This window comes from Sciurus vulgaris, assembly GCF_902686455.1.
Source record: "Sciurus vulgaris genome assembly, chromosome: 15".
NCBI lineage: Eukaryota > Metazoa > Chordata > Mammalia > Rodentia > Sciuridae > Sciurus > Sciurus vulgaris.
The window spans coordinates 26,155,834-26,181,660 of NC_136476.1; the positions used below are offsets into that span (position 1 = coordinate 26,155,834).

The window sequence follows — 25,827 nt, forward strand, 5'->3', positions numbered from 1 at the left end:
TTGTTTTTTGAGGATCCTCCATAATGATTTTCATAGTGGCTATAAAAATTTACATTCCTATTGATAGTATATAAGAGTTCCCTTTTCCCCTCATTCTTGCCAGAATTTATTATTTGTATTCTTAATGATTGACATACTGACTATAGTTAGATGGAATCTCAGTGTAGTTTTGATTTGCATTTCTCTGATGGCTAAAGATGTTGAACATTTTTTCATGTAATTGTTGGTCATTTGTATTTCCTCCATTGGGGAAGTGTCTGTTTAGTTCGTTTGCCCATTTATTGAATGGGTTATTGTTTGTTTGCTTTTGGTGTTGAGGTTTTTAAGTTCTTTCTGTATTCCTGATATTAATCCTTTATCAGGGCAGTACTTGACAAAATATTCTCCCATTCTGGAGGCTTTCTCCTCATACTTGTTTCCTTTGCTGTACAGAGCTTATTAAAAAGTGCTGGTTTTCTAGATTAAAATTGAACGCACATCAGCAATTTAACCTTATTCAATGTGAAAAACATTCAGAGAAGAGGGTCTGCTGCCATAATTTTCTTTAAATGCTGATTTCTGGAGGGAAAATTTTTTTTTTTTTTTTTTTTTTTTTTTTTTGTGGCCTGGCTCATGGTGCTAAACATCTCAATTGGGAGACAACTTGGAAAATTTTCCTAGAGCTGAATTGTTTTGCTTTATTCTGGAAGTTCATAAGTTTTATCATCTTGAAGAACATTTACCTACTCTAAAATGTATAAGGGTGCATGGAGAAATTAATAAAAATTAATAAAGTTTTAAAAATTAATTGAAAGGATGGAAACAAATACATCAAGTAAAATAATCACAGTGTACAAGCATTTTTCATCAAGAAAGTTTTCATATGCTAGAATAAAAACTTGTTAAATAGCTGTGCTTTGATATTTCAGAAAGAAAATTAAAATAATTAACTATTATTATAACAAAATAGAACTTTTATAAAAGCTATAGGTTTTCATCTCTTTCAAAATGTTATTTTAGTTCTATGTAGAATAATATGGCTTAATAGGACAGAATGTTTGCCTGAACTTTTTTTTTCCTTATAAAACTGCGTATTAACCTAAGCTGAAAAAAAATTCAAGGGGACAAAAAAACCATCTTGTCTTGGGTTTGGTTTTTATCTCTAAAGTAGACTCATCGGAATCACCAGGAGAAAACTATCAGTGTTACTTTCCATACTTGACTCTGTTATTTACACCATGAACTGCACATGGAACCAGGGAGCTAGTCAACAGACAGAATTCCACTATGAGGGCCAACTGCAAGTCTTTTACTCTGAGGTCACTTATCTTGTATATCATTTAGCATATATAGGTAAGGTATGTTTTCATGTAAAATACTTACTTAGTTTTTCACAGAATTAATATGTCTCAGCCTTGAAAATTTTAATCTTCTCAGCAATTTGTATCCTATTTAAAAAAAAATAATTAAGACTTGCAGTGTCATCTAATTGCTTGTTAAGAAAATTAGGTAATGATGCTAATCCTGTGTTTTAACATTGATTTTAGAGTTGAGCACCATGGATACAGTAGAAAAATATAATGGAATATGTGAGCAGACCCATGACAGAAAAGGTCATTTGAAATTCCCACATATGTTAAGCATAAGAGGCAGGGTTTTCAATTTCTTCATGTTGAAACAGTAATTAGATGCTATAGTCATATTTAAATCCATAGATACTGACAAAATATAATGAAAGTAATTTTAAGACTATTAACTGAAAGGCAATTAAATAAGATAATTTGAAAAAAGTTCTATCTAAAAGGGTGTTCCTTAAGTCTATATTATATGCCCACTCTCATCAGACATGATGCATAAATCTCTGATTAATTCAGAAGACCTCCTGGGCAGATGACAGTAAAGTTTAGGAAGGCCCAAACATTATTATCCTGCCCTTCCTTGGAATATTGGGACCATCTTGGTGAATAATGTGACACATTTTTCACATACAAATCAAATACTTCTTTCCTTTCCAGGTAAAATGGGCTATTTCCTGACATTCCTTATGTGAAGCCTACTTGTTTCCATTGTGATGTATCATGTATCCTCTCATCTTGTCCCATGCTGAGTGTAGAGGGTCAGTGAAGTTATAAAGCAACATCTGAGGACACAGAAAATTTCTCTTTCTGACTTTTTTCAATAAAATATCATTTAATTTTTCTCTTAGCCATTGCTGGATTGACCTGGCACTCAGAAGCCTTTATTTGGGGCAGGAAGCAGAAAGAAGTAAAATCTTTGCTTCATGAGCAACCAGTTCCCTCATGAGTTATTTTCCATTTTGTTTGTCCCTCGTTAAGTATGTCTCTGTACATTTCTCAAGAATTAAAAGAAGTATAAAATTTTCAAACCCTATATTCAGCAATTTTTTATTTATACCTTAAAGTCTGCTGTCATTTTCACTCTTTTTACCTATTTGGAAAAACAGTATTGTTTTTATTAAGTACTAAGAAAATAGCTTAATTGAAGTTATAAGGACCACAGAGATTAACACTGCTCAATAGAGAACAGGGGCCCCAGACATGAGCCTGGGAAGGAAGGGGTTACTGCTGTTGTGCCTGTCAGTTCTCTGCCTTTTCTTCCTGTCCCCACTGGAATCCCACACACTTCTGTTAGCACAGTGCTGGGGACATAGATTGGCTCAGCATGAGACAGACTGACAGGTGATATGAGTTTACATGGTTAATTATGGTATTTAAAGACTGTGAATTTATCCCCTTTGATTAACATGGCAGATAGGCAAAATCCATGCTACTCCTATGGTAGTTCTGGTGGAAGTGACATCTTGCAGTGTATTTTCCTTTTCCTGTTCATTTGACTGTTTCCTCTGAAGTTCAAAGGAAATGTAGAAGTTTATGTGTGTCTGTCTGTCCCCCTCTCTCATACAAACAGTGTGTCTGTTGTATACAGTTGCCTCTTCCCCCCTAACTTTGTCTCTTGTTCAAGGTGACCACCTACCTTTGTTGGATACAGTATATAAATTTAGATAAGGTCATTTTGTTTTGCTACCAGGGATTGAACCCAGGGGTTCTTAAACACTGAGCCACATCACTAGTGTCCCCCCTTTTTTAAAAAATATTTTATTTTGAGACAGGGCCTCACAAAGTTGCTGAGGCCCACTTCGAACTCATGATCCTACTGCCTCAGCCTTCTGAGCCCCCTGGGATTATAGGTATGTGCCACCACACCCAGCTAGACCAGGGTTATTAAAGTAATAAAAATAGCTAAAATTGTATATTTTGTCTTTTATAGTGTACTCTGCACTTTCATAGTGTATTCTGCATATTCATACATGGTACATTATTTCATTGTTCCTTATAGTAACATTGTGTGGTAGATAATATGGTTATATCCATTTTATAGGCAGAAAGAATCCCTGCCTATGGAATCCCTGTGTCCCTTGCTTCTCGGTTGAAAATATCCCATCAGATGTCTTTTACATTATATCATCTAATTGTTGAATAAGTGCTTCTCCTCATTTTATTTCCTCCAAATTGTAAATGTCCCAGCTTCTTTTCTAAATTCCCTCTAGGATATTAGGTCCTTTGCATCTCCATATAAATGTTAGAATCAGCTTGTTAATTTCTATGTGTACACACACACATACACACACACACACAAATCTTGCTGTAAGTGATTGGGATTGTATTGAAGCTATAATTATTCCCAAATTTTACCACTACAACTCAAGAAGCCTGAAGAACTCCTGAAAGGAAAAAGCCCACGAGCTTCTGGAGGCTGGCATCCATAGGCTGGTACCTGAAGCTCACACATTTTCTAGCAACTAAGGAAATTGGATGTGACTCTGGGAGAAGCTCACATTAAGATTTCAGCCTAGCATTGGGCCACTGCTAGCCCTACCAATCAATTGTGAACTCCTCTTCACTCTTTATGAAGTAAGTTGCTTGCCATGCAGAATAGATAGCAGGTAGTACCTTCCTCTTGACAAGGTTTGGCATTACTGCTGTGAAATCAGTATTCAGCTACATCTGAAGATGGTTCTCTCTTCCCAGTCCTCTTCATTGACCAAGCAGAACTACTGCCTCCATGATGAGATGAGTTCATGATTCCAGTGGAAAAGAATTAGGTGTTTTTTTTTTTTTTTTTTCTTAGAATCTAATACAACCTGTTCATTTTATTTCTACAAACATTAAAGTGAATAAAACCTTAAATCTTTTGGGAAACTTACCACCATTTTCCACCATATTATATGTTTGTAGTTAAAAATTCATGAGAAATAAAAACCACATGAGAAAACAGATATGTAGAAAATTAAATACTTGTGACATTTTTATGAGTCTACATGTGCATTTATGCTATAAGAGCAATTATTTCTTCATGAAGCCCGAGGGTCTTAGGTTTTTCTGAGTAAAGGACTTTAACCTAGCTCCTTTAACTTTAGAAAGAAAACTTTCAGTATAACAGGGAAATTTTAGATGAGTGACTTAAGGTGTATAAGTTAGGTAAAAGAATAGTTCGTACTAATTTATTTATTCCAATCTTTGTAGGAGATATTGCAAGGTGGATACCTTGAAAAAATATAATAATGCTTCACAGGTTGATAATTCATAAAAATTAGAAATAACAAAGTTGAGAAGGATTATTAGATAAAAATAGAAACATGCTTTCTCAGCCTGTTCATTGTCTAAGTGCCTTAGTTTGTTTTCTTCATCTTTTCAGACTTGCTGGCTCTGTGAACTTCTGTGTGTATTACTGTATTTGGATTTACACCCCTTTTGTGACCATTGTTATATAGATGGAGAACCTGGTGAGGGATTTTCCCAAAGGAATATCTCTGCTCATGACTCATCTCCCATGAGATGTTGGGTGACCTCCTTCAGGGTGAACTTAGGTCTGATAAAGATAAAGATAAAGATGCCCATTCTGGAATCTTCCCTCATTCTGCCATAGAATTACTTCCCTCTGAGATCTTGCTTTAGAGTCTAACTTCTCTCTACTCTCTGTCAAAACCCAGTAGGATGAAATGATATTTGAGAATGTAGTGCATACATGGTCCACCCTTCATATTGAAGTTAGATTCCTGTGTCAGGCACAGTCACTAAAATTTACCCATTTTATCTTCCATAATTTACCCCTTCATGAGGTGTCTTCATTAAGTTCCATTGTGCCCTTTTATAAGTAGCAATGTTGTCATTTTTACAAAGCAGTTGTTGAAAGTTTGCTGTGTGTAGTATATTTTTCTCCTCAGGATTCCTTTTCTCTAGAGGTGTGTGTGTGTGTATGTTTAACAAACTATCACAAAACAAGCGACTTTGACCAATGAGAAGTATTTACTCACGATTCTGTAGGTCATCAGTGTGAGCTTTACTCCGCTGCATGGTTCTTCTCTCCAGGCTGGGCTGCTTTGTGATCTGTGGTCAACTGCAGAATGACCCACCTGATCTTGGCTGAGTTTTCATATGTATCCAGAGAAACCTGTGGTCAACATAATCTCTCATCTGCCAGCAAGATAATTTGGGTTTATTCATGTGGAAGAGTCTAAGGCTCATAGCAGAAATGTACAAGCCCTCTTGAACAAAGAGTTTAGTTTAAAATAGGCATACTTCTGCCATTTTCTTTTGGCCAAGGCAAGCTAAACCACATTCTAGTACAGATTCAAAGAGTGGAAAATAGATTACATACCATGATGGGAGGAACTGCAAAATCACATTGCAAGGATGTGGAAATAGGAGGAAAAATTTGTAGTTTTCAGTTTACAAAGTGTGTGTATGTATGTGTACATTAGAACAAAGAGAATACATAATGATACATTCATTTCTATTTCCAGATGTGCTGCAGATCCAAGTTGTTAATGCAACCTTGTACATATATTGGGGAAATTAAATAACTTTGTATGTGTGAAGTGTCCCAACAGGTATCTGGAACAGAGGAGGTATTTAATCAATGGAAGTTACAAGAGAGGAAGAAGAAAATGTAACTTTTTTAGGCAACTATACAGATTCCAATAGCCTTCCTTCATGGTTGGCTTTATTTCTCCTTTGATTACCTCCCACATTCATTCTCCTGATTTGATGATACTAAATTCACATGCCACAGGAGAGCACCACCCTAGACTGCCTCTCACTGTGCCAAAGTCTTGGAAGAGCCACCTGACTGCCCAATTGTATCTTCCACTCAACATAGCAACTACCTCATAGCATAACTGGGAGAATTTATCCAGCTCTTATATATGACATATTGAAAACTCTGGATGTGTCATTTCCTAGGAACATTATGCCTTTGTGGAATTTCTGTAGCATTTTCTTCATATTCCTAGTATCCCTAACTGGCTCTAGCATTTTTTAAGTGAAGTTTTTTTTTTTTTTTTTTTTTTTTTTCAAAGCTGTTTGTTCATTTCTGCTTAGCTCATGTTAAAGAAAATTTTACTTTCACAACCTTAGCCTGCACACTAATCTTCAAAATAACACAGCCATTCCGTTAATCTGATGGATCCCCTCGCGTAGCGTCTGTCTTCTCTGATCAGAAATGACATTCTTAACATCAATAGCTCCTTAGGCTTTTCTGACAGGAAATATTTTTGAGGATATATATAATCAGTTATGGGATATGCTTGTCAATGAATTTTTCCTGCAAAAATAAATCAGAAAGCCTATCAAAATAGCATTATGAAAGAATCCATTTTCCTTAGTACACTCCATGAAATGGTCATGCTTGAAGCTTATGAGAATTTTTATTTAGATGAAGGTTGTGTATTTAATTTGTGTGCTGGCCATTTTTCTAGCCAGTCAGTCTGCATAAATTTCATGATCTAAGCAGGAAGAAAATGGTTGTGATTGGGAGTTAGCCTTTTCCTTATAAAGTTTGTCTCGCCTTTCTTTTCCTCTGACTGACATCTTCTACTTCTCAGACTCTGAATTTCACCACAGACCTTTTTTTTCCTTCCTTTCCTTATTGCCCAAGCCAAGAAAGATGAACATTTTCCTAAATTCTCCTTTGTCTTTGCCTTTTTTGGAAAGTGAATGACTGTAGTCTTTCTTCTTCCAGTTTGAAAATGTTTCTGTTCTAATCTTTGTTTCATTCATTCATTCCCTCCATCATTCATTCATGCACCCATTGTTCATCTGGTAGCAGCAGTGTAATAGATGCAATGCTGGATGCGCTGATCAAAAGACAAGGTTTGATCCTGACCTGTGGATTTTATCTTGTAGTAAGAGGGACCGTAAATTGAAGGGTACTATGTCCAGAATCTTAAGAGAGTTGTGAACAAAGGCTTCTTTTCTGTGTACTATGGCCATGTGCCCAAGTTGGACAAGAGTCATAGGCTTTTGGAATGGATGAGGTGAAGAGCAGGGACTGGCATTGTTCCACTAGAAATGCCTTGGAGCTGGATTGGGCCTTGTCATTGCGAAGCCAAGGTGTAGCGCGTTCATACATGCCAGTTACTGAGGTACAGTAGGAAGAGCAGATTATTACCCTGGGGTTAAAAATAATACTTTAAGGGAAGGTTTTCCATTCCCTGAAATGTAGCCAGTTAACATTTTCTGGAAACCTACTGCTGACGAATTGAGGTATTTTATGTAGTTCATCCTGTTTTTAAAGCAAACCTTTGATGTAAGTATCAAGAGAGTAGGCTATTAATGGTCAAGTAACATCCCTAAGATCTCTCAGCTAGTAAGAATTTGAGTTTAGAATTCAAATCCAAATCACATTATCTTCTTTGAGTAAGAATTCCAGTTTTAATAAAACATGCACAGGATGGGTAATATCATAGTAAAATACAGTCATTTAATTCTGTAACTTTGACAGAGAGGGGCAACATCTGTAAATATGTTCTACAAGATGGAGTCCTAACTGGCCGTAATATAAGTCACTGAGGGCCCCTGTGTGTGGTCACATAGGTTGTGAATGTGGCCTTTGAGAATTATTTGTAACCTGTACAACCTTAAGCAGCTGTCATGGGCCTAATTTTGGGGCCCATATAACTCTGTTGACTTTGCTTCCACTCATACTAATTATTATATCTAAGTCATTCTCTTACTTGAAAAGTTAGATGCATTTAAAGGGAATGGGCAGGGAAATGAAATAGGAAACTGGGTAATTATTTTAGCATATGTGTTATCCTGTCACCTAACATTTAAGTAAGAATTTCTACTTCAAGTATAGTTCATTTAAGTCACTATTTTGTGACTGCAGCTACTTGGAAGACAGAGGCAGGAGGATCACAAGTTCTTGACAACTTAGCAAGACCCTGTCTCAAAATAAAAAGGGCTGGGGAGGTGGGCTGGAGTCGTAGCTCAGTGGTAGAGCACTTGTCTAGCACATGTGAGATACTGGGTAGATTCTCAGCACCACATATAAATAAATAAAGGTCCATTGACAACTATAAAAAAGGAGGAGGGCTGGGGAGGTAGCTTAGTGGTGGAGCACCTGTGATTTCAATCACCAGTACTGTAATGAATAAATAATAAAAAATTTAAAGAGGGTTAGGGTCGTAGCTCAATAGTAGAGCACTCGCCAACTGTGTATGAGGCTCTGGGTGCAATCCCAAGTTCCGTAAATAAATAAATAAAAATAAAACAATAGAAAGAGAATCAGTTGTAGCTCACTGGTACAACATGTTTCCAGCATGTGCGAGGTCCTGGGTGAACTCCCCAGGACTGAAAATAAGTGTTCACACATCTAATGACACAGAATAATTTCCCAACTAGTTCAGCAGTCACAGGGGAATGATTTTAAGGAGAAAAGCGTCCTTGTGGGAAACTGGATGCAGAATTCATTCTACAAGTAGGAGACCCTTATGAACGTGTTTGTTTAAATGGGACCTGTCCTGTCCAAATCATGAGCACTTTGTCCTCAGTTTTCTTACTGTAGGCCTTCATCTCCCACCCAGACTGTTGCAGTGAGCAGCTCAATCCCTCTCTACCTGGGAACCACAGAACTGCCCTCTAAAATGAACCATGCTCCTGGAATGGCTAACTTTAGGGATGGGGTAAGATGATCCTGGAACAACTTCTCAGGCCAGGTGGGAAGGAACTGCTTTAGAAAGAGATGCCGCAAGAACCAGCTTGAAGGGACTCTTATTGTCCACACCTGGGACAATTTGAGCAAGCACCAAAATAATAAGGTGCAATAGAAATTTTATACAATTGGGGAGAAGGAACTAATCAGCTCTTACTGATTATGATTGACTGGATGGATAGATGGATGCTGAGCGGGTAGAGGTGGGTGAGGGAGACTCCCATTTACAAATGCCAAATGATGACTAGTAAATATGGAGGAAATGCTGCAGCAGAACAGTCAGCACACATCACTATTACAGTAACGGGTAAATGAGACTCATCAGTGGATACTAAGTCCAAACAGAGATGTATGAGGAATAGGGTGTTTTCATGGTAATGTGTTCCATATATTGTTATTAGTGTGAGAAAAAAAGTAGTAAATAAGTGGTGAAATTGGACTGTATTTTGATCAAAACCAAAATTAACATCGCCTTTGAGCAACATGTAAACATCATGTATTTCCAGATGAAATATCTGAGAAGACAAGCATCACCCATGTGGAATTGTGGCCAAGAATGTGTAATCTAAGTCTAGTCATGGGCAAACATGAAGAATGTGTAATCTAAGTCTAAAGGGACTGTGGAAATAGGTTAAAGGAAGCTAAAAAGATGTGGCAATTGCTGGGCATAATGACTCATTATACTATAATCAGAGACTTGGGAGACTGAGGCAGGAGGATCACAAGTTGGAGTCCAGCCTCAGCAACTTAGAAAGACCATGTCTCAAAATAAAAAAGGGATGGGGAAATAACTTTGGTAAAGCATTCCTGGGTTCAATCCCTAGTACTGCACCCAACCCACAACACACACGAAGAAGAGATGTGGCAACTAAATGCCATATATAACTGGACTAGATCCTGTACTTGGAAGTTTGGGATAGGGGAGAGGAATACCACAGTGGTCATTATTGAATCAGTTGATTGATGGGACACTGGTAATAGATACATATCAGTGTTTAATTTCCTGAAGTTAATAACTATACTAGAGCTGTGGTTATGTCAAAGAATTCCCTCTTCTTAGAAAGTAAACACCATGTGTTTAAGTGGTAAATCCCATAATATTTATAGCTTACAAATGATAAAGGAGAAACATGCTGGGCCCATACATACAAAACTCACTCTTTTTCCTCATGTAAAACACACACACACACACACAAGAAAGAATATGCCAACGATAAAGCAAATGGTAAGATGTTAATAATAATAACCAACAATAGATAAGTCTGGGTAAAGGGTCAAATGTGACCGTTGTTTGTACTATTTGTATTATTACATCTTTCTTTAGGTTTGAAATAATCCTCTAATCCTAAATTTAAAACCTTATAAACATTGGCCAAATGAATTATTGTTTTCTAAATAAATATTTCTTTTATTTTGTGTCCTTTCTTTTCTTCCCCTTTTCCATCTCTCAGAAGTCCAAGGCTTGTGAGAAGGCCATCTCTGTGGGGCAGACGGTCATCACAAAGCACCGTAACACACGGTATTACAGCTGCCGGGTGATGGCTGTGACGTCACAAACCTTCTACGAGGTCATGTTTGATGATGGCTCCTTCAGCAGAGACACATTTCCTGAGGACATTGTGGTGAGTAGACTTCTGGGGTTGTCTGCTACCCAGTAGACTTTGTGTAAGCCCAGAAAAGCTGAACCTTCAGAAGTTTCCTTGATTTTTTTGAGTAGCTCATCCCCTAAATAGTCATGGTTTTCATCATCCTAAATAGTACCTAGGTGAACTTAGATTGATTTCCCCAATTGTTTTAATTGCAAAATAGTATTTGATCAGGAAATGTAAGATACTGTCTCAGTCTGTTTGTGCTGCTATAGGAAAATATACTAGAGATGAGTAATTTGTAAATAGCAGGAATTTCTTTCTTACTGTTCTAAAGTCTCAGCAGTCACAGTCTGAGATCAAAGCTCTAACATTTGGTCTCCTTCCTATGTCCTCACATAGTTCAAGGCAGAGGGCAAGCTGGCTTTAATCCCATTAGCTGGGAGCTAATGACCACCTTTTTTTCATGCATGCTTTTTAGTAGTGTTTCACAAGATGAACATTCCACAGAGGGCCTTTTGACACAGAGATCAGTTCCATAGCAGAGATCAGGAGTGGTCAGTCTGGATATGATCCTGTTAGCCCTTTTCCTCAGGGAGCCAATCTGAAATAATGCTTTTGTCACTTCTGCCGTATCCTGAGTCTCTATAGATTTTCCACTTTTGTTTATACTTGGAGAGATATTTCTTAATAGCTCCTTAATAATAATAATAATAATTATGTATCGTATACGACTGTGAATTAAATATAACCTTATGAGATTGCTCATAAATATTTGGGTCTCTGGTGCTGAAGAAACATTGATTCAGTCAGCTTTGTTATGCACACAAGAGGGAGGACAATCTGCTTTACTCAGTCTTACCAGTTTTAATGATAAACACCTTATCCTGGGTGTTTCTGGATAAGTTATAAAATATCTCAACTATCTGGGTACTTTCTGTCCCAGTGAAGTTGCATAAAATCATCCATCATAAACATACTGTCCTGTGGCACTGGGTTTGTAGATTTCAGAAGACTCTGCCATGTGATGGCAGAGTCCACTCCATTAGCAATGCAGTTTGTTTTCTGTCTCAGTGTCTTGCAGATCAAGGCAGAATAATTATTTCCTGGAAATACTAACTTCATTTCACATTCCTCAGAGACATCTTTTCTTCATTAGACAATGTACTGAAGACATCAGAAACTGGTAGTAAAAAACATTTTTCCTCTGCCCTTCTGAAAATTCTCATCTACACCGTATACTTATCAGGTGTGAATGTTGCTGGGAAGATAGTCATCACAATGGTGGGACATGGTGTTGCTGGCTATTGAAGATCTAGTTTCTTTATATGCCCCTGGTACTTGTTAACTAGGACTGCTGTAAGGCTACAGTGCAATTTCAGTTTTTTAAAATGAAAATCAAATTTATGATATCAAGTTTAATTATCCCAAGCTATTTATTTATGTATGATATATATGGTCCCTTACGAAGCCTGATGCTTTAGTTAAAAAAAAAAGAAAAAGTTATATTCCCTCAGAGTCAGTGATTACAAATCATTTCATAAATTCAACAGATGAGAACCCTTTAATGAAGGCTGTTCTATCCATATTTGAGAATAAATTTGGCAGTCATTAAAAATGCTTATGTTGGGATTATGGGACTAGAGAGAATATTTGAATTAGTAGGGAGAAATATTATTTGGACTACCAGGAAATTTCTTTGTCTACCTAGGTACTTTATTTCCATGATATCCAGAAAAATGTCCAAAAAATTCTCTCTCAACACTGCACCTGCAGAATATATGTATCAGCCCAGGTAAACTCAGCATGCAATCTGCAGCTGTCAAAGAAAGTAATATAAGATGTATTGCTGCACACTTCCATCTGTCAGTCTATGAAATTGTGACATGCTTCTGATGAATTTTTTGTCTTTCACTATTTTGATGAGAATGATAGTTGTTCATCTGAAGAACTCAACGAGCACAGAAATTCCCTTAGCCTCTGGATCCTTGAGCATGCTCTTGTTGGCACTGGAATGGTGAATGTTGTCCTTTCTTTTGAACTTGGGAGGAGGAGCTAAGGCAGGCACTAGATTGTTCTAGGGCCAGCATGTAACATTCACCACTGTGGGGGAGAAGAGAAACAGGACCAATTTGACAGCAATAGTCCATCACTGAAATTTTCATAAGGACTGGCTAAATTTTTGAGCCTTTGTTGAAATGTGAAAGAAACCTGAAAAGATTATTCTCTCCAATTCCAGGGAAAAACAGTCATGGCCTTTAGATTTCCAGGGTTGTAAACAAAGGTTCTTAGAATGAAGTTTTTTCTCAGGTATAAGTAATTCGCTTAAACTTTCCAATCTCAGTTTTTTTTTTTTTCCTACTAAAAAGAGAATAATAATTTCCACCTTTACCTTCAGGGATTATTGAAAGTACCAAATGAACTAAATCCTTGACACAGAGAAGGCACAAAGTCAGGATTTTTTTTTTTTTTTTTTTTTTTTTTGTATATTAACCTCTGCTGTACACTTAAAAAAAAAAAAAAAAAAACTTTCTTTTTCTTCCTCTTCTAGTTGATGTCTTAATGAAATTTGGAGTTAGAAGACATACCCTCAGGACTTTGTTCCTTGTTGTTAGGTTAAATAAGGGCTTAGACTGTGTCTACCTGCTATAAAGAAGACCCAGCAACTTTTAGATTTTATAAGTCTACTTCCCTACATTTATGCTTATATTTTTCTAAGAGTTAAAAGAGTAATTTCAGTAGCCTTTCATAGTAAACCCTGCTCCAAAATAAATTCATGCTCAATACACAGATGTGATTCCAAGTCACCAAACAAACAAAAAACTTGGTTTGTTCAAGCTTCCCAGAATAGACTATGGAATTGGGTCTGGATCACAGATCCAGTCCCGCCGGCTTTCCATTGCTTATCTCCATCCTTTTAGCAACTTTCCATGAAGTCTGCCCCTTATGACTCTTTAGCTGTGGTGGAAGACCTTGAGTGTCTCTTGAGGGTAAAGTTTACCATTCAGTAGACATGGTATGGGAAGCTTCTCTGTGTTCCACAAATACCCCACACCCCCTGCAATCATAGGTGCAGATATGATCTGATTATTCTAGAGGCAAAATAACTAAGTGGGTTTGAGAAACTAAGAGAAAAGTCGTTTGTAGAAGCATTCTGTGCTATGGGATCCAGAGAAGCATTTTGGATTTATATTGGCTTCTGGTTTTTGAGGTACTCTGGAGTTTCAAGTCAGGTGGCCAGGCAGACATGACAGTGGCAGGTAGTAGGTTGACCAAGAGACTCCTCCAATCAATGAGACCACCTCAGCTTTGGGAATTCCCATCTCATCCTGGATTATTTTTATGTTTGCTTCAGATTGATCTTCTTTACCTTCACCCTCTGCTTATGTCCCCCTCACCTGGCAGTTCTGGTTCTTCTAGAATCCATGAATATTTGCCAGAGCAGTTTGGGGGTGGGGGAGGGAGAGTGAGAAAGAAAAAGGAACTAGGCCCTACGTCTTACACATCCCATGCTGGTGGGAACAAGCTATTGTATATGGACCTTTGTGGGACACTCAACATCTGCATTGTAGCAAAAGCTTTAGAAACACTTTTTGGCTATGGTTTTGTGGCCCACATGGTACTTAACTGCTTAGGGCAGTGTCCTCTGTCCTGACTGTGGAGCTGGGAGTCTGTGAGATAAAAGCACCACCAAATCCCAGTTGATTTTTTTTTTTTCCTTTTCTTCCTTGGGAAGACTTTTGTATCCATAGAAAAATACATATTATTACTTTGATTTTAATCATTATTCAATTTAAAATATACTTTTATAAGCCTTTAAAAATAATCTGACATGGTGTTGGGGTTATATCTCAGTGGTAGAACGCTTCCCTAGCATGTGTAAGGCACTGATTTCAATCCTCAGCATTACATAAAAATAAGTAAATAAGCTGGGCACACATACCTGTAATTCCAGTGGCTTGGGAGGCTGAGTCAGAAGGATTGAGAGTTCAAATCCAGCCTCAGCAAAAGTGAGGCACTAAGCAACTTAGTAGTGAGACCCTGTCTCTATTAGGGATATGGCTCAGTGGTTGAGCGACCCTGAATTCAATCCCTGGTACCAGCAAAAAAATAAAAAGACGAATAAGTAAGTAAATAAGTCAACAAACAAATAAAGTAAAGGTATTGTGCCTATCTACAACTAAAAAAATTTTAAAAAATTATCTGATAAACTTTATTTATAAAATTATCTGACAAACTTTATTTATCTAATTTTACTTAAAAAGAAGAAACTCATTTTTCTCTGCTTACTGTTCATATAATACTTAAATCTTATAGATCAACATAACAGTGTTACATCTAAGTAATCAAATTTCTTTTAACATCTTAACTATGATTATAAATTTAATATATACATTTCTGACAAATATCATATAACTAATAAATCAGATAATAGTCAGTAGTTCATATTTTCCCAAGTATCATCAAAAACAAATAATACGTTTGTTTTTGTGATGTCCCAACACATTTGTAGTAGTGTTCACAAAACACATTACTGTGCCATTGTAAACACAACTTATAAAAGAGGATGGGTAAGTAGATAGAAAAACTTTATCCAACTAAGAGAGAACAGTATTACCATGTTGGCTAGACATTTACAGAGAAAAATTAGAGAACCTCAATGCCGTTTAGAAGCAGCATCTTGTTATACTTTTGAAGACTAAAACCCATAGTTGTTGAGCAGGGTCTCCTAATTGAAGTCATCTTTCATCTAATTCTTCAATTCTAAACTCTGTGTCCTTCACTGAGACCCAAACCAGTCTCACAAGTTTCCTAAGCTGTTCCTTAAATTTGAGGGAATGAGTACTTTCCAGGTGCTGGGTATTTATTCCCTTTTGTTTAACTCTTGTATGGTTTTTTTGGCAAGCCTGAGCCATACTAATGAAACATTCAGACCCTTATTTGAATTACAGTTGCACCTTCTTTCTCTTTTTTAAGTTGTGTGTATTTTCACTGACTGCATCTGTAGCTGTCATATTGTCAATTTCTACTTAGCACTGGTGCTTCTCTGAAGAGAAGTATGTCATTGCCTTGATGTCCTGTGTAGCAGATTCACTCGTTGCCACGAAGGCACACTTTGTCAGTTATGTTTTTCTTCAAATATTGCTTCTCTCACTTGACAGTATTTCTCTTATTTCTCTTTTGGTAATTATCTCAAAGTGATTGGTCTGGGAACTTTTTCCCAGGAAATAGGTTCCTGGTGTTTCTTTCCCATTCTTTTCTAAAAGTGTAGCATCTCATCTTCAGTCTAACAAAATGAAAATAACTACTTTGAACTTGAGAGCAGTGCTGTTAATATCTAAGACTTCATTACTCTTCTCGTGCAGACCTTAAACCCAGTGGTAGCCAGCATCATGAGGCAAATCCACCCTGTCTTTGGGAATATTCAGTATCCTTCTTTCTGAACTCTGTGTTGAATTCTGTGTTAGGCTTCATGGGGATTCAAAGGTGTGTCAGCGTGGGTGTAGGGATGACCTGGGTGCTCTAGAGGCTAAATGAAATAACTAAATGGATTGAAAGACTAAGAAAATTTGTTTCCAAAAATATATGCATGGAATCTGGGGAAGCATTTGGACCCCCATTTTCTACTAGATTTGAGGTATCCTGGAGTATCAGGTCAGGTGGGCATGAAGACATGGTGGTGGCAGACAGCAGACTGATCAAAAGACACCTCTTGTCAGTGAAGCCATCTTAGCTTTGGGAAGTCACATCCCATCCTGACCCATTTATATCATGCTCTTATACATCGATGCCCCTTGAGTCCCCTCACCCTCATCAGGAGCTGATCTGAAAGATTTTACAAGAATACCCAGTGAAGGTTACTGACAATATATTTGATACACAAGCAATTGTGTAGACCAAAATGTTTAAGGATATCACATTGAGGAAGTGAGATATGAACTCAGATACTGACTTTACACAGTTCTTTATACATTCCAGGTAAAAGACTTTTGTGAGTTGTCCTCAGTTTTTTTTTCCCCTCAGTCTGAATACTGTTCCATTTTATGAATATAATGTATTTTGTTTGTCCACTTACAGTTGATTGATGTTCGGATTATTTTCAGTTTGGGGCTATTATAAATAATGCTGCTATGAACATTTGCTTTCAAGTCTTTAGGGTAGACTTGTGTTTTTATTTCTCTTGAGTAACTGTCTAGGAGGGAGACTACTGAGTTATATGGTAAATGTATGTTTAACTACAATTTTACATTCCAACCAGCAACATTTGAGGGTATAGTTTCTCCACATTCTTGTCATCACCTGTATTATTAGCTTTTCTAGTGGGCATACAGTAATCTCAGTAAATCTTTATTTTCCTAAGTGATTAGTGATTTTGATATCTTTTTAAGTGCTTGTTAGCCACTCTTTTGTCTTTGCTGAAAACTTTATTTAGATTCCTTCATTTTTTAAAAATATTTTTGAGTTGTGTTGAGTTGCAAACTTTTTTCCTAGTTTGCCCATGAATCCTTTATCAAATACAATTTATAAATATTTTCTCCCAGTTTTTGTTTTATCTTTTCACTTTCTTAATTAAGCCTAAAGAGTAAAAATTTTACATTTTGGTGAAGCACAATTTTATCAATTTGTTCTTTATGGATAGTACTTTTGGTGTCCTAACTTAAGAAATCTTTGCCTAACTTAAGATCACAAAGATGTCCTTGCATATTCTCTTCCAGAAGTTTTATATTTTCACATCTTAACATTTAGTTCTGTGACCTATTTTGAGCTAATTTTTGTGTATGGCATGAGGCTATGGTCTAAGTTCTATAAAATGAAAAACACAAGATGTTGAATTGTTATAAGGGTTAAATGAACATCTGTGTCATCATAATGCAGCACCTTACACAGCAAGAGGCTCAAAAGATGTAGTTCCTTTTTGCTCCTTGACTTTCTGATCTTTCTCAGAATTGCATTGTGAGAGTGTGGGGTCTTCTAGAAATCCCTGTGGACAGCCCATTGGCATAACTCACTCAGAACTGTTTTTGAGAATGTGTGTTCTATAGGTCTTCAGAAGTTGATTGCAATGTTGTAATTTAAAGAGAAAAATATAGAAAATACCAGATGAAATAGAGGCAAGGTGTCTCTGCAATGAAACCTTAAATATGATAAGTGAGATTAGACCTAAAAATGCTTTGGTACTTTTCAAAATCAAATTCAAGATCATTTTTCAAACTGGGACACATTTTGTTTTTTTTTTTTTTCCCCAAAAAGAAGGGAGGGAAATAAATTGAAAAGAAAAATATTTTAGCAATGCAGCAGAAATTAATGAAGAGGTGCTTTAAAAGGAGGAATTAAACTCTTATTTCCATTTTAATTTAAGCCTTCCTTCATAGGCACATGTCCCAGTTTGGTAGGTGACAATGCATTAAACTTAAAGTTTCTCAAAAACAAGGGCCTTGTCTGTTCAAGTTACTGCTGCACATTTAGTTTTCAGTACAGGTCCTGGTTTATACTACGTGCATAATTAATAACTACCACATTCAGGTATTAAATTAGTTATTGTAGACAATTAGCACATTATTTATTTTGAAATTCATTGTCAATCTCAATAATCATTTTAAAAATTTAATTTGTATTCTAAGTTTCATGTCCTTTCTGGGTAAAGAATACACACACACACACACACACACACACACACACACACACACACACACACGTGCTGGGGATTGAACCCAGGGCCTTGTGCATTCGAGGCAAGCACTCTACCTACTGAGCTATATTCCCAGCCCCAGGTAAAGGATATTTATTCTTTAAAGTAGGGCTGTTCTCCCACAAGCAGTTCCCAGGAAAACCCAACCCTTCCAAGAATGTTTCTTTCAACAAGAAGGCTGCTAGCCCCGAAAAGATTTGAAACCACTGGTATGGATTAAGTGGATTGTTATGTATATTGTCCCACTGCCATGAGAGTGAGAAATCTGTCCTGGTAGAGGGCTCAGGAACCCACAGTGTTAATGTAGCTGCTGACTCCTGAGCCTGCCCAGGAGTAGGATGTTGGGACATGTCCTTATAGTATAGCCCCCTATAAATGTTTAACACCAAATTATGAGTATCAGTGACTTAGTTTCTAAATCTCAGGACAGGGCCAAATCAACTTCAATTTAATAGAACAAATATAAGGAAAAATTGTTTGTTTCTCTTAATAAATACATGGGCAGATGTCACTGTTGCTGTACATTATAGTAACACAATATCTGTGTATTCATTACTGACCCTTCTATTTCTCTGTAAATTAAAATGGTACCATAGCTGTCTGTGATGCAAGTTTTCAACATTTAAATTTTTTCTTTGTTCTGATTTGATTCTGGTCTCAAAACTGGATACTCTGACTGAGTACAATATAATCAGGGCCCTATAGGCATGTCTCATAAATGCCTGAAATTTTCCAGAGCTGACCCTTTTTGTTGCACATTGTAGCACCACTTTCTCCATACAGTCTGAAATACATATCTAAAAGTGGAGCCCCCTGGGGCGAACAGTAAGCTGCCTGTTACATGCCTTTTACATTGACTTTCACCTCTATCCAACCCCAGATGCTAACACACCAGAATATCACACATAAATTAGTGGCACATCCTAGAAGGTATGAAACCCATAAATCAATGAAGAGTTTATGTCCCTGTTTGATCATGAGCATTATTTTGGTAACAGACTCTAGGCTTCAATCATGGTTTGATAGTTATATCCAGTGGAAATTAATACTGTCTACTCATTGATGAATGACATTGCCTTCATTTTACTATTTCTTTTTTATACTGTATTTTAAAGAAGTTAGCTCATTTTCATGGATAAAGGAGAAGGAATAATAATAAATATCAAATTTTTGATGAGATTAATTATAAATAACAATTTAAATAATTTGTTATTAAGCCAAATCTTGCTTTTGCAAGTAAATTATTAAAATTAATAACTAATAATTTTGTAGTCAGAATATATGGGTACAGAGAAAAGAAGAATGATAGTAACAAACTGGAGAGTGAGTGCATTTTTCCCTTTTATTTCTGATCTTTCTCACAGTCAGAAAGTATGTCCTATGCTAAGAAGTGAGTGAAAAGTTTGGAAGCTGTAGTCTGCTAGGATCTTGGTTGGTGAGGATTGTTTATGCAGATTGGTCACCCTGCACTGATTTTTCACCCTTTATAAGAGGGAGGATGTGTTTGGAAGTCTTTTATGCTTTAGACATTTTATCTATTACCATTAAAGAACTTTATAATTGTTTAGTGTTTAATTTCTAAGTGATATAATAGTACAGCATATTGAATAATGTTATATACTTGGTTTTCAGATCAAAGTATGGGTTTTCATTAATAATTAAAGATGGTATGATTTGTGCCTGAAAAAGTTGCCTTTTATAGATTTGTGGCAAGAGAGGGGGAGATTAAAATTATGCATATTTCCAATGGTATAGATATAAGAGCATATTTATAGATTATTATTTCTAAAACATACCTTCTATTTGCCCCTTCTAAGCTTTAATTAAAGATAATCTGACACACAGATTCCTTTATGTCCTGTATCATTTTTTCTTTTTCTTTTTTCTTCCCCTCCTCCCTCCCTTCCTTCCTTTGTTGTTATTCTGGGAATTGAACCCTTTATTCTTTATTATGAGACTGGGACTCTCTAAATTGCCCAGACTGGCCTTGATTTTGGCAATCCTCCCGCCTCCACCTGCTGAACAGCTGAAATTAACTGGTGTGCCACCATACTCAACTTCTATCACCTTTTCGTTTGGAATATTGAATAAAATTGAATCCAAAGCAGTTTATTTGGTTTACTTCATAAAGGAAAGTGAGGGGCACAAGGCAAGACAGGCTTTAGTTTATGAATTCTTAGCAGCCCACAGCCCTGCTGAAATAAGGGTCATGAGGGATCTATGATTGAATGTGATGGAGACAATCACTGACATAGCTGAGATCTTGTAGTGAGATGAGACTGTCCTCATCATGCACCAAGCCTTATCCCAGGCTGCGGATGGCCACACTCAGTCCTCACCTTTGCTGTTACTTCTGGCAAGATGTTTTCTTCCCTACCTGGTCAAGGGATATGATATCATATATATGTTATCTATGAAATTTTAGTATTTTACTTAGTTTTAAAATTTATTTCAATACTAGTAAAATCCTGTTCTTATTTATGCTACAAGTCTGTCCCCTGTCATTAGTTTCTGTAAAGTTTTATTTGTTTTGTGTTGAATTTTGCCTTTGTCTTTGTTTGCATAAAGTTGAAAGGACAAAAATCTAACCAATATCTCAGAGTGGGTTCTCTTCAGGAGAAATTTTCTGAGGACTAGGAAAGTGTGTGTGTGCTGCTCAAGTCTTCTTCTTTCTCTGAGCCAAGGGACTTAGAAAGATGTGCAAGGCTGATGCTCCCCTGGAGGCCTTTCCTTTGTATATAGGGAATTCCTGCTGGGCCAGGCTTTTGATAAGCTACATCTCAGAAAGCACATGTATATGGTGAAGTATAGATTCCCTAGTTAAGGGACAGCTTACTCTTCAATAAGTGTTAGTCTTCTCCAAAACTGGTTTTGTTTTTTTTTTTTTTCTCCAAGTGAATGCCTACTTTATTCCCGGCATTGTGCTGAGCTTGGAATATGATGGTGAGAAGCACTATGAAATGGTTTTTGCTCTCATGCATGTGACAGTCATGCTAATAAAAATGTGCTTCAAATTGACGTAGTCCTGGGATGATAGGAATGTTATTCTATAAGAGCATATAACTTTAAAAAAAAACACCTCATCTAGATAGGCAATCAGGGTGACTTGAGTAGAGATCTGCAAGATGAACCAAGGTCAGATCTATCCCAGTAAGGCAAGCACATTTGTTGGAGAAAGTAGATGATAAGCCCAAAGAAGGAGAGGGTTACAGTGGGTGGAACCTGAACACCATGGACCTCCATTTGCAGTCCTGAACTGAAGTCAACATGTAGAGGTTTGTTAAGAAACATTTTCATGGGACTATATTGAGAAGAAGAATTGGAGTATGCACAGTAGTGGATATTGAGAGGCCGATTATGGAAACATTGCAGTAGATCAGAGGAGAAATGATGGTAGTTTATACTCAACTGGGGTAGTGGAGGGATCTGAAATACATTCAGGAGGCAAAATCAGGAGGACCTGGTGATGGATTGACAATGGGGATTAAGGAACAAAAAGGTTGTCAAATATTACTCCCAGGATTCTGCCTTGCACAGCCAAATGGAATTTGATACCCATTATAGGGAACTTTGGAGGAAGCCTAGGTTTCCAGGTCCACGGTTATGAGTTCTGACTTAGTTGTATTGGGGTTTCTTTCCCTCTGCTCTGCTTTTCCCACCTAGCACAATTACTGTTGCTTTGGGCTGTCCTAAGTCCTGGTTTGCAAAGCATGGCTTCCCTGTGTCCCCTCTCAGTTTAACCTGAAAAAGCTTCCTTAGTTGCTGACCCCCACTTTCAGATGCCCACATACCCTAGGGTTCCCCTCCCTTTAGTATATGTTGGTTCCCAGTTGTCAGTATGTGATGATCTACATCAGTTGAGAACTCTTGGTATCTGTTTCAAAGAAGTAACTGAGGATGTTAAAAAACCTTGTTAGTTTTCTCCTGGAGTCAGAAAGATCATATCATAATTGAACTATTAGTTGACTGACTATTCAATGTTTATGAAGCAAGTCAGATATTAGCAAGAATTGGCTTCAAATAAAGACTAATATCCAGAATAAAAACAACAAAGACATTCCTACTTCAAAGGTTCATTAACTATCAGAAAAAGGGCATGGCATAATTGTCGGTGTATTTCTGAGACATGCATTCCAGGTGTGAGTTCATTTGTAAAGCTAAATTTACCACTCTTCTTTCATGTGTTTTTAAGCTGTTGTGGATTAAAAGCTCTTGTTTGGATAAATCTAACTATGGTGTGTTATCTTCATGTCATTTTCATTCTCATGTTCAGAAATCTGTAAACAGCAAAATTTCCCATTAATTTCACATTAAGATTATTTTGATTTGACACTCTTTGACAGTATAAGAATTGTTTGGGGGAGTTTCTGACTTCCCTCTAAGGGTAATAATGTTGATTAAATAGATTGATTCATTATTCTCTCCTCGACCATCTTATTTATCTGCTTGCCATTTGTGACAGACTAGTCTCTGTTGAAATATGCTAGTAATAATTATAAATGTCCTATTCTTTCTAATATAATCTATTATAAACATGATTAGTTAAATTTATTCATTTGCATTTAATCTGAAAAGAAGGACATGTTAAGCTAACAGAGTAGCAGTAGCTTACATGGAAAGTATTTGTAGACTGGAATTGCTTATTTTATTTTTTGTATACATCAGGAACTCCTGTGACTTTGAGGAAATCCTGGATTACTTATTTGTACATATATCCTCAGGACTCCTCTGCTTCTGAATTTAACATGATATAAGCAGACATTTCTTTTTTTAACTTTTTAATGTTTTTACTGGTTTATTTTGACACTTATAAAGGCAATATAGCATAGTTTACTCATTTTCAATCCCTAGTATTTCCCCTTTTCCTCCCTTTCTTCCTTTTCCTTGTTCTCTACTGATGTTCCTTCTATTTATTCATTTATATTTTTTAAATTGGTATATTATAGTTATATATAAAAATAGAATTCATTGTGATATAGTCATACATGCATATTGTATAAATTAGTTAATTTCATTCTATAGTTGCTCCCTTAACCTACTTCTCCTCCCTTCCCCTCAATATTCTTCCTCTGCTCTACTCTTCTCCTTTGTTTTCATGATATCTCATCCACCACCCTTTTTTTCTTCCTTATTTCTCTCTACCTTCCACAAATGAGAGAAAACATTTGGCTCTTGACTTTCTGAGTTTGGCTTGTTTTACTTACCATGGTATTTCCCATTTCTATCAATTCAACCAGCAAATGACATACTTTTTTTCTTCTTTATGACTGAGTAGAACTCCACTGTGTATATACCACATTTTCTTTATTCATTCATCTGTTGATGGGTATGTGGCCTGGTTCCATAACTTGGCTATTGTGTATTGTCCTGCTATAAGTATTGCTATGCATATATTACTCCATCACATTAAGTTTAGTTCTTTTGGGTAAATACCAAGAATTGGGATAGCCAGATCATATAGTAGTTCTATTCCTAACCTTGAGGAATCTCCATACTGCTTTCCAGAGTAGTACTAATTTGCAGTTCCACCAACAATATATGAGTCCCACCTTTTTCTCCATATCCTCACTAGCAATTATTGTTATTTTTATACTTGATGATTGTTATTTCAGACTGGAGTGAGATGAAATCTTAGTTTTGATTTTCATTTCCGTGATTCTAAGGATGTTGAACATTTTTTCATATATTTGGTTGGCTGTTTGTATTTCTTCTGTGAAATGCCTGTTTGCTTTATTTTCCCATTTATATAATTGGTTTTTGTTTTTGTTTTTTGGTATTTGAGTTCTTTATGTATTTTGAATGTTAATCCTGTGTTACAAGAAACTGGCAAAGGTTTTCTCCCATGCTGTAGGCTCTCTCGTCGTGCTCTTAATTGTTTCCTTTGCTGTGCAGAAGCTTTTTAATTTGATGCCATCACACGTATTAATTCTCATTTTTAATTCCTGAGCTTTAGGGGTCTTATTAAAGAAGTAGGAGCCTGTGCCAATATGTTGGTGTGTTGAGCCTCTTCTAACAGTTGTAACTGATAGTGTTTCTGTCTAATTCATAGGTCTTAGATCCACTTTGCTGATTTTTGTGCAGGGTGAGAAATAGGTATCTAGTTTTATTCTTCAACATAGATATATCCAGCTTTCCCAGCACAATTTGGTAACAAGGCTATCTTTTCTCCAGTTTATGTTTTTGGCACATTTATCAAGGAAAAGATGATTGTCTCTATGTGGTTTTGTCACTGTGACTTCTGTTCGGTTGGTTTTCATGTCTGTTTTTATGCCAATACCATACTATTTTTGTTACTATAGCTCTGTAGTATAATTTGAGATCAGGTATTGTTCTGTCTTCAGTCTTACTCTTCTTCATCAGCATTGCTTTGGCTATTCTGGGTCTTTCATTCTTCCATATGAATTTTAGGATCATTTTCCTATCTCTTTTAAGAATGTTATTGATGTTCTGATGGGGATTTCATTGAATCTGTAGATTGCTTTTGGTAATATGGCCATTTTGATAATATTAATTCTGCCTATCCAGGAACACAGTAGGTCTACCTTTGAAGGTCTTCAATTTATTTCTTCAGCATTCTATAATTTTCACTGTAGAGATCTTTCACCTCTTGGTTAGATTTATTCCCAAGTTTTTTTGTTTTGTTTTGGTTTTTTTTTTTTTTTTTTTTTTTTGGAGACTGTTGTGAGTGAAATTATTTTCCTGATTTCTTTCTCAAGATTCATTATTAGAGTACAGGGAAACTATTGATTTTTACATGGTGATCTTGTATCCTGCTACTTTACTGAACTTGTTTATCAACTGTATAAGTCTTTTGGTGAAATTATTTGTGTCTTCAGAGTATGGGATCATATCATCAGCAGACAGAGATAGTTTGACTTCTTTTCCTATTTGTATCCCTTTAATTTTTTTCTCTTGCCTGATTGCTCTGGCTATAGTTTCAAGAACTGTATTGAATCAGAGTGATGAGTATATGCATCCTTGTCTTGTTTCTGATTTTAGAGAAAATGCTTTCAGTTTTTCTGTGTTCAGTATAATGTTGTCTTTGGGTTTGTCACATAGCCTTTTTGATGTTGACATAAGTTCGTTTTTTCCCTACTTTTTCCAGTGTTTTTAACATGAACAGGTGCTGGATTTTATTGAAGGTTTTTTGTGCATCTGTTGATGGTCCTGTAATTTTTGTCCTTAACACTATTTATGTGATGAATAAAATTTATTGACTTGCATGTCATATTTGAATCCCTGATATGAAGAAACCAACTTGATCATAGTATATAATCTTCTCATATGTTTTTAACATAAATTGCTAATATTTTATTAATGATTTTTGCATCTGTTTCATCAAAGATACTGGTTTGTAGTTTTCTTTCTTTGCTGTGTCTTTATCTGATTTTGGTATCAGGGTGATACTGGTTTCATAGAATGAGCCTGGGAGTGTTCCATCCTTAGTTCATGCAGTAATTTAAGGAGGATTGGTATTAGTTTTTCTTTAAAGGTCTGGTAGAACTCAGCTAAGAATGCATCTGGTCCTGGGCTTTTCTTTTTTGGGAAAGAAACCTA

General features: G+C 36.3%; 1 protein-coding gene across 5 annotated transcripts in view; it reads left to right on the forward strand.

Moving 5' to 3' along the window:
- KDM4C (lysine demethylase 4C) overlaps nucleotides 1-25,827 on the forward strand; it is a 381,526-nt gene that overhangs the window by 334,357 nt on the left and 21,342 nt on the right. For all 5 annotated transcript variants that reach the window (XM_079113015.1, XM_079113014.1, XM_079113016.1 and 2 more), the window contains one exon: nucleotides 10,446-10,616. In XM_079113015.1, the coding sequence (XP_078969141.1) occupies nucleotides 10,446-10,616 (171 nt within the window). The remainder of the gene's footprint in view (nucleotides 1-10,445; nucleotides 10,617-25,827) is intronic.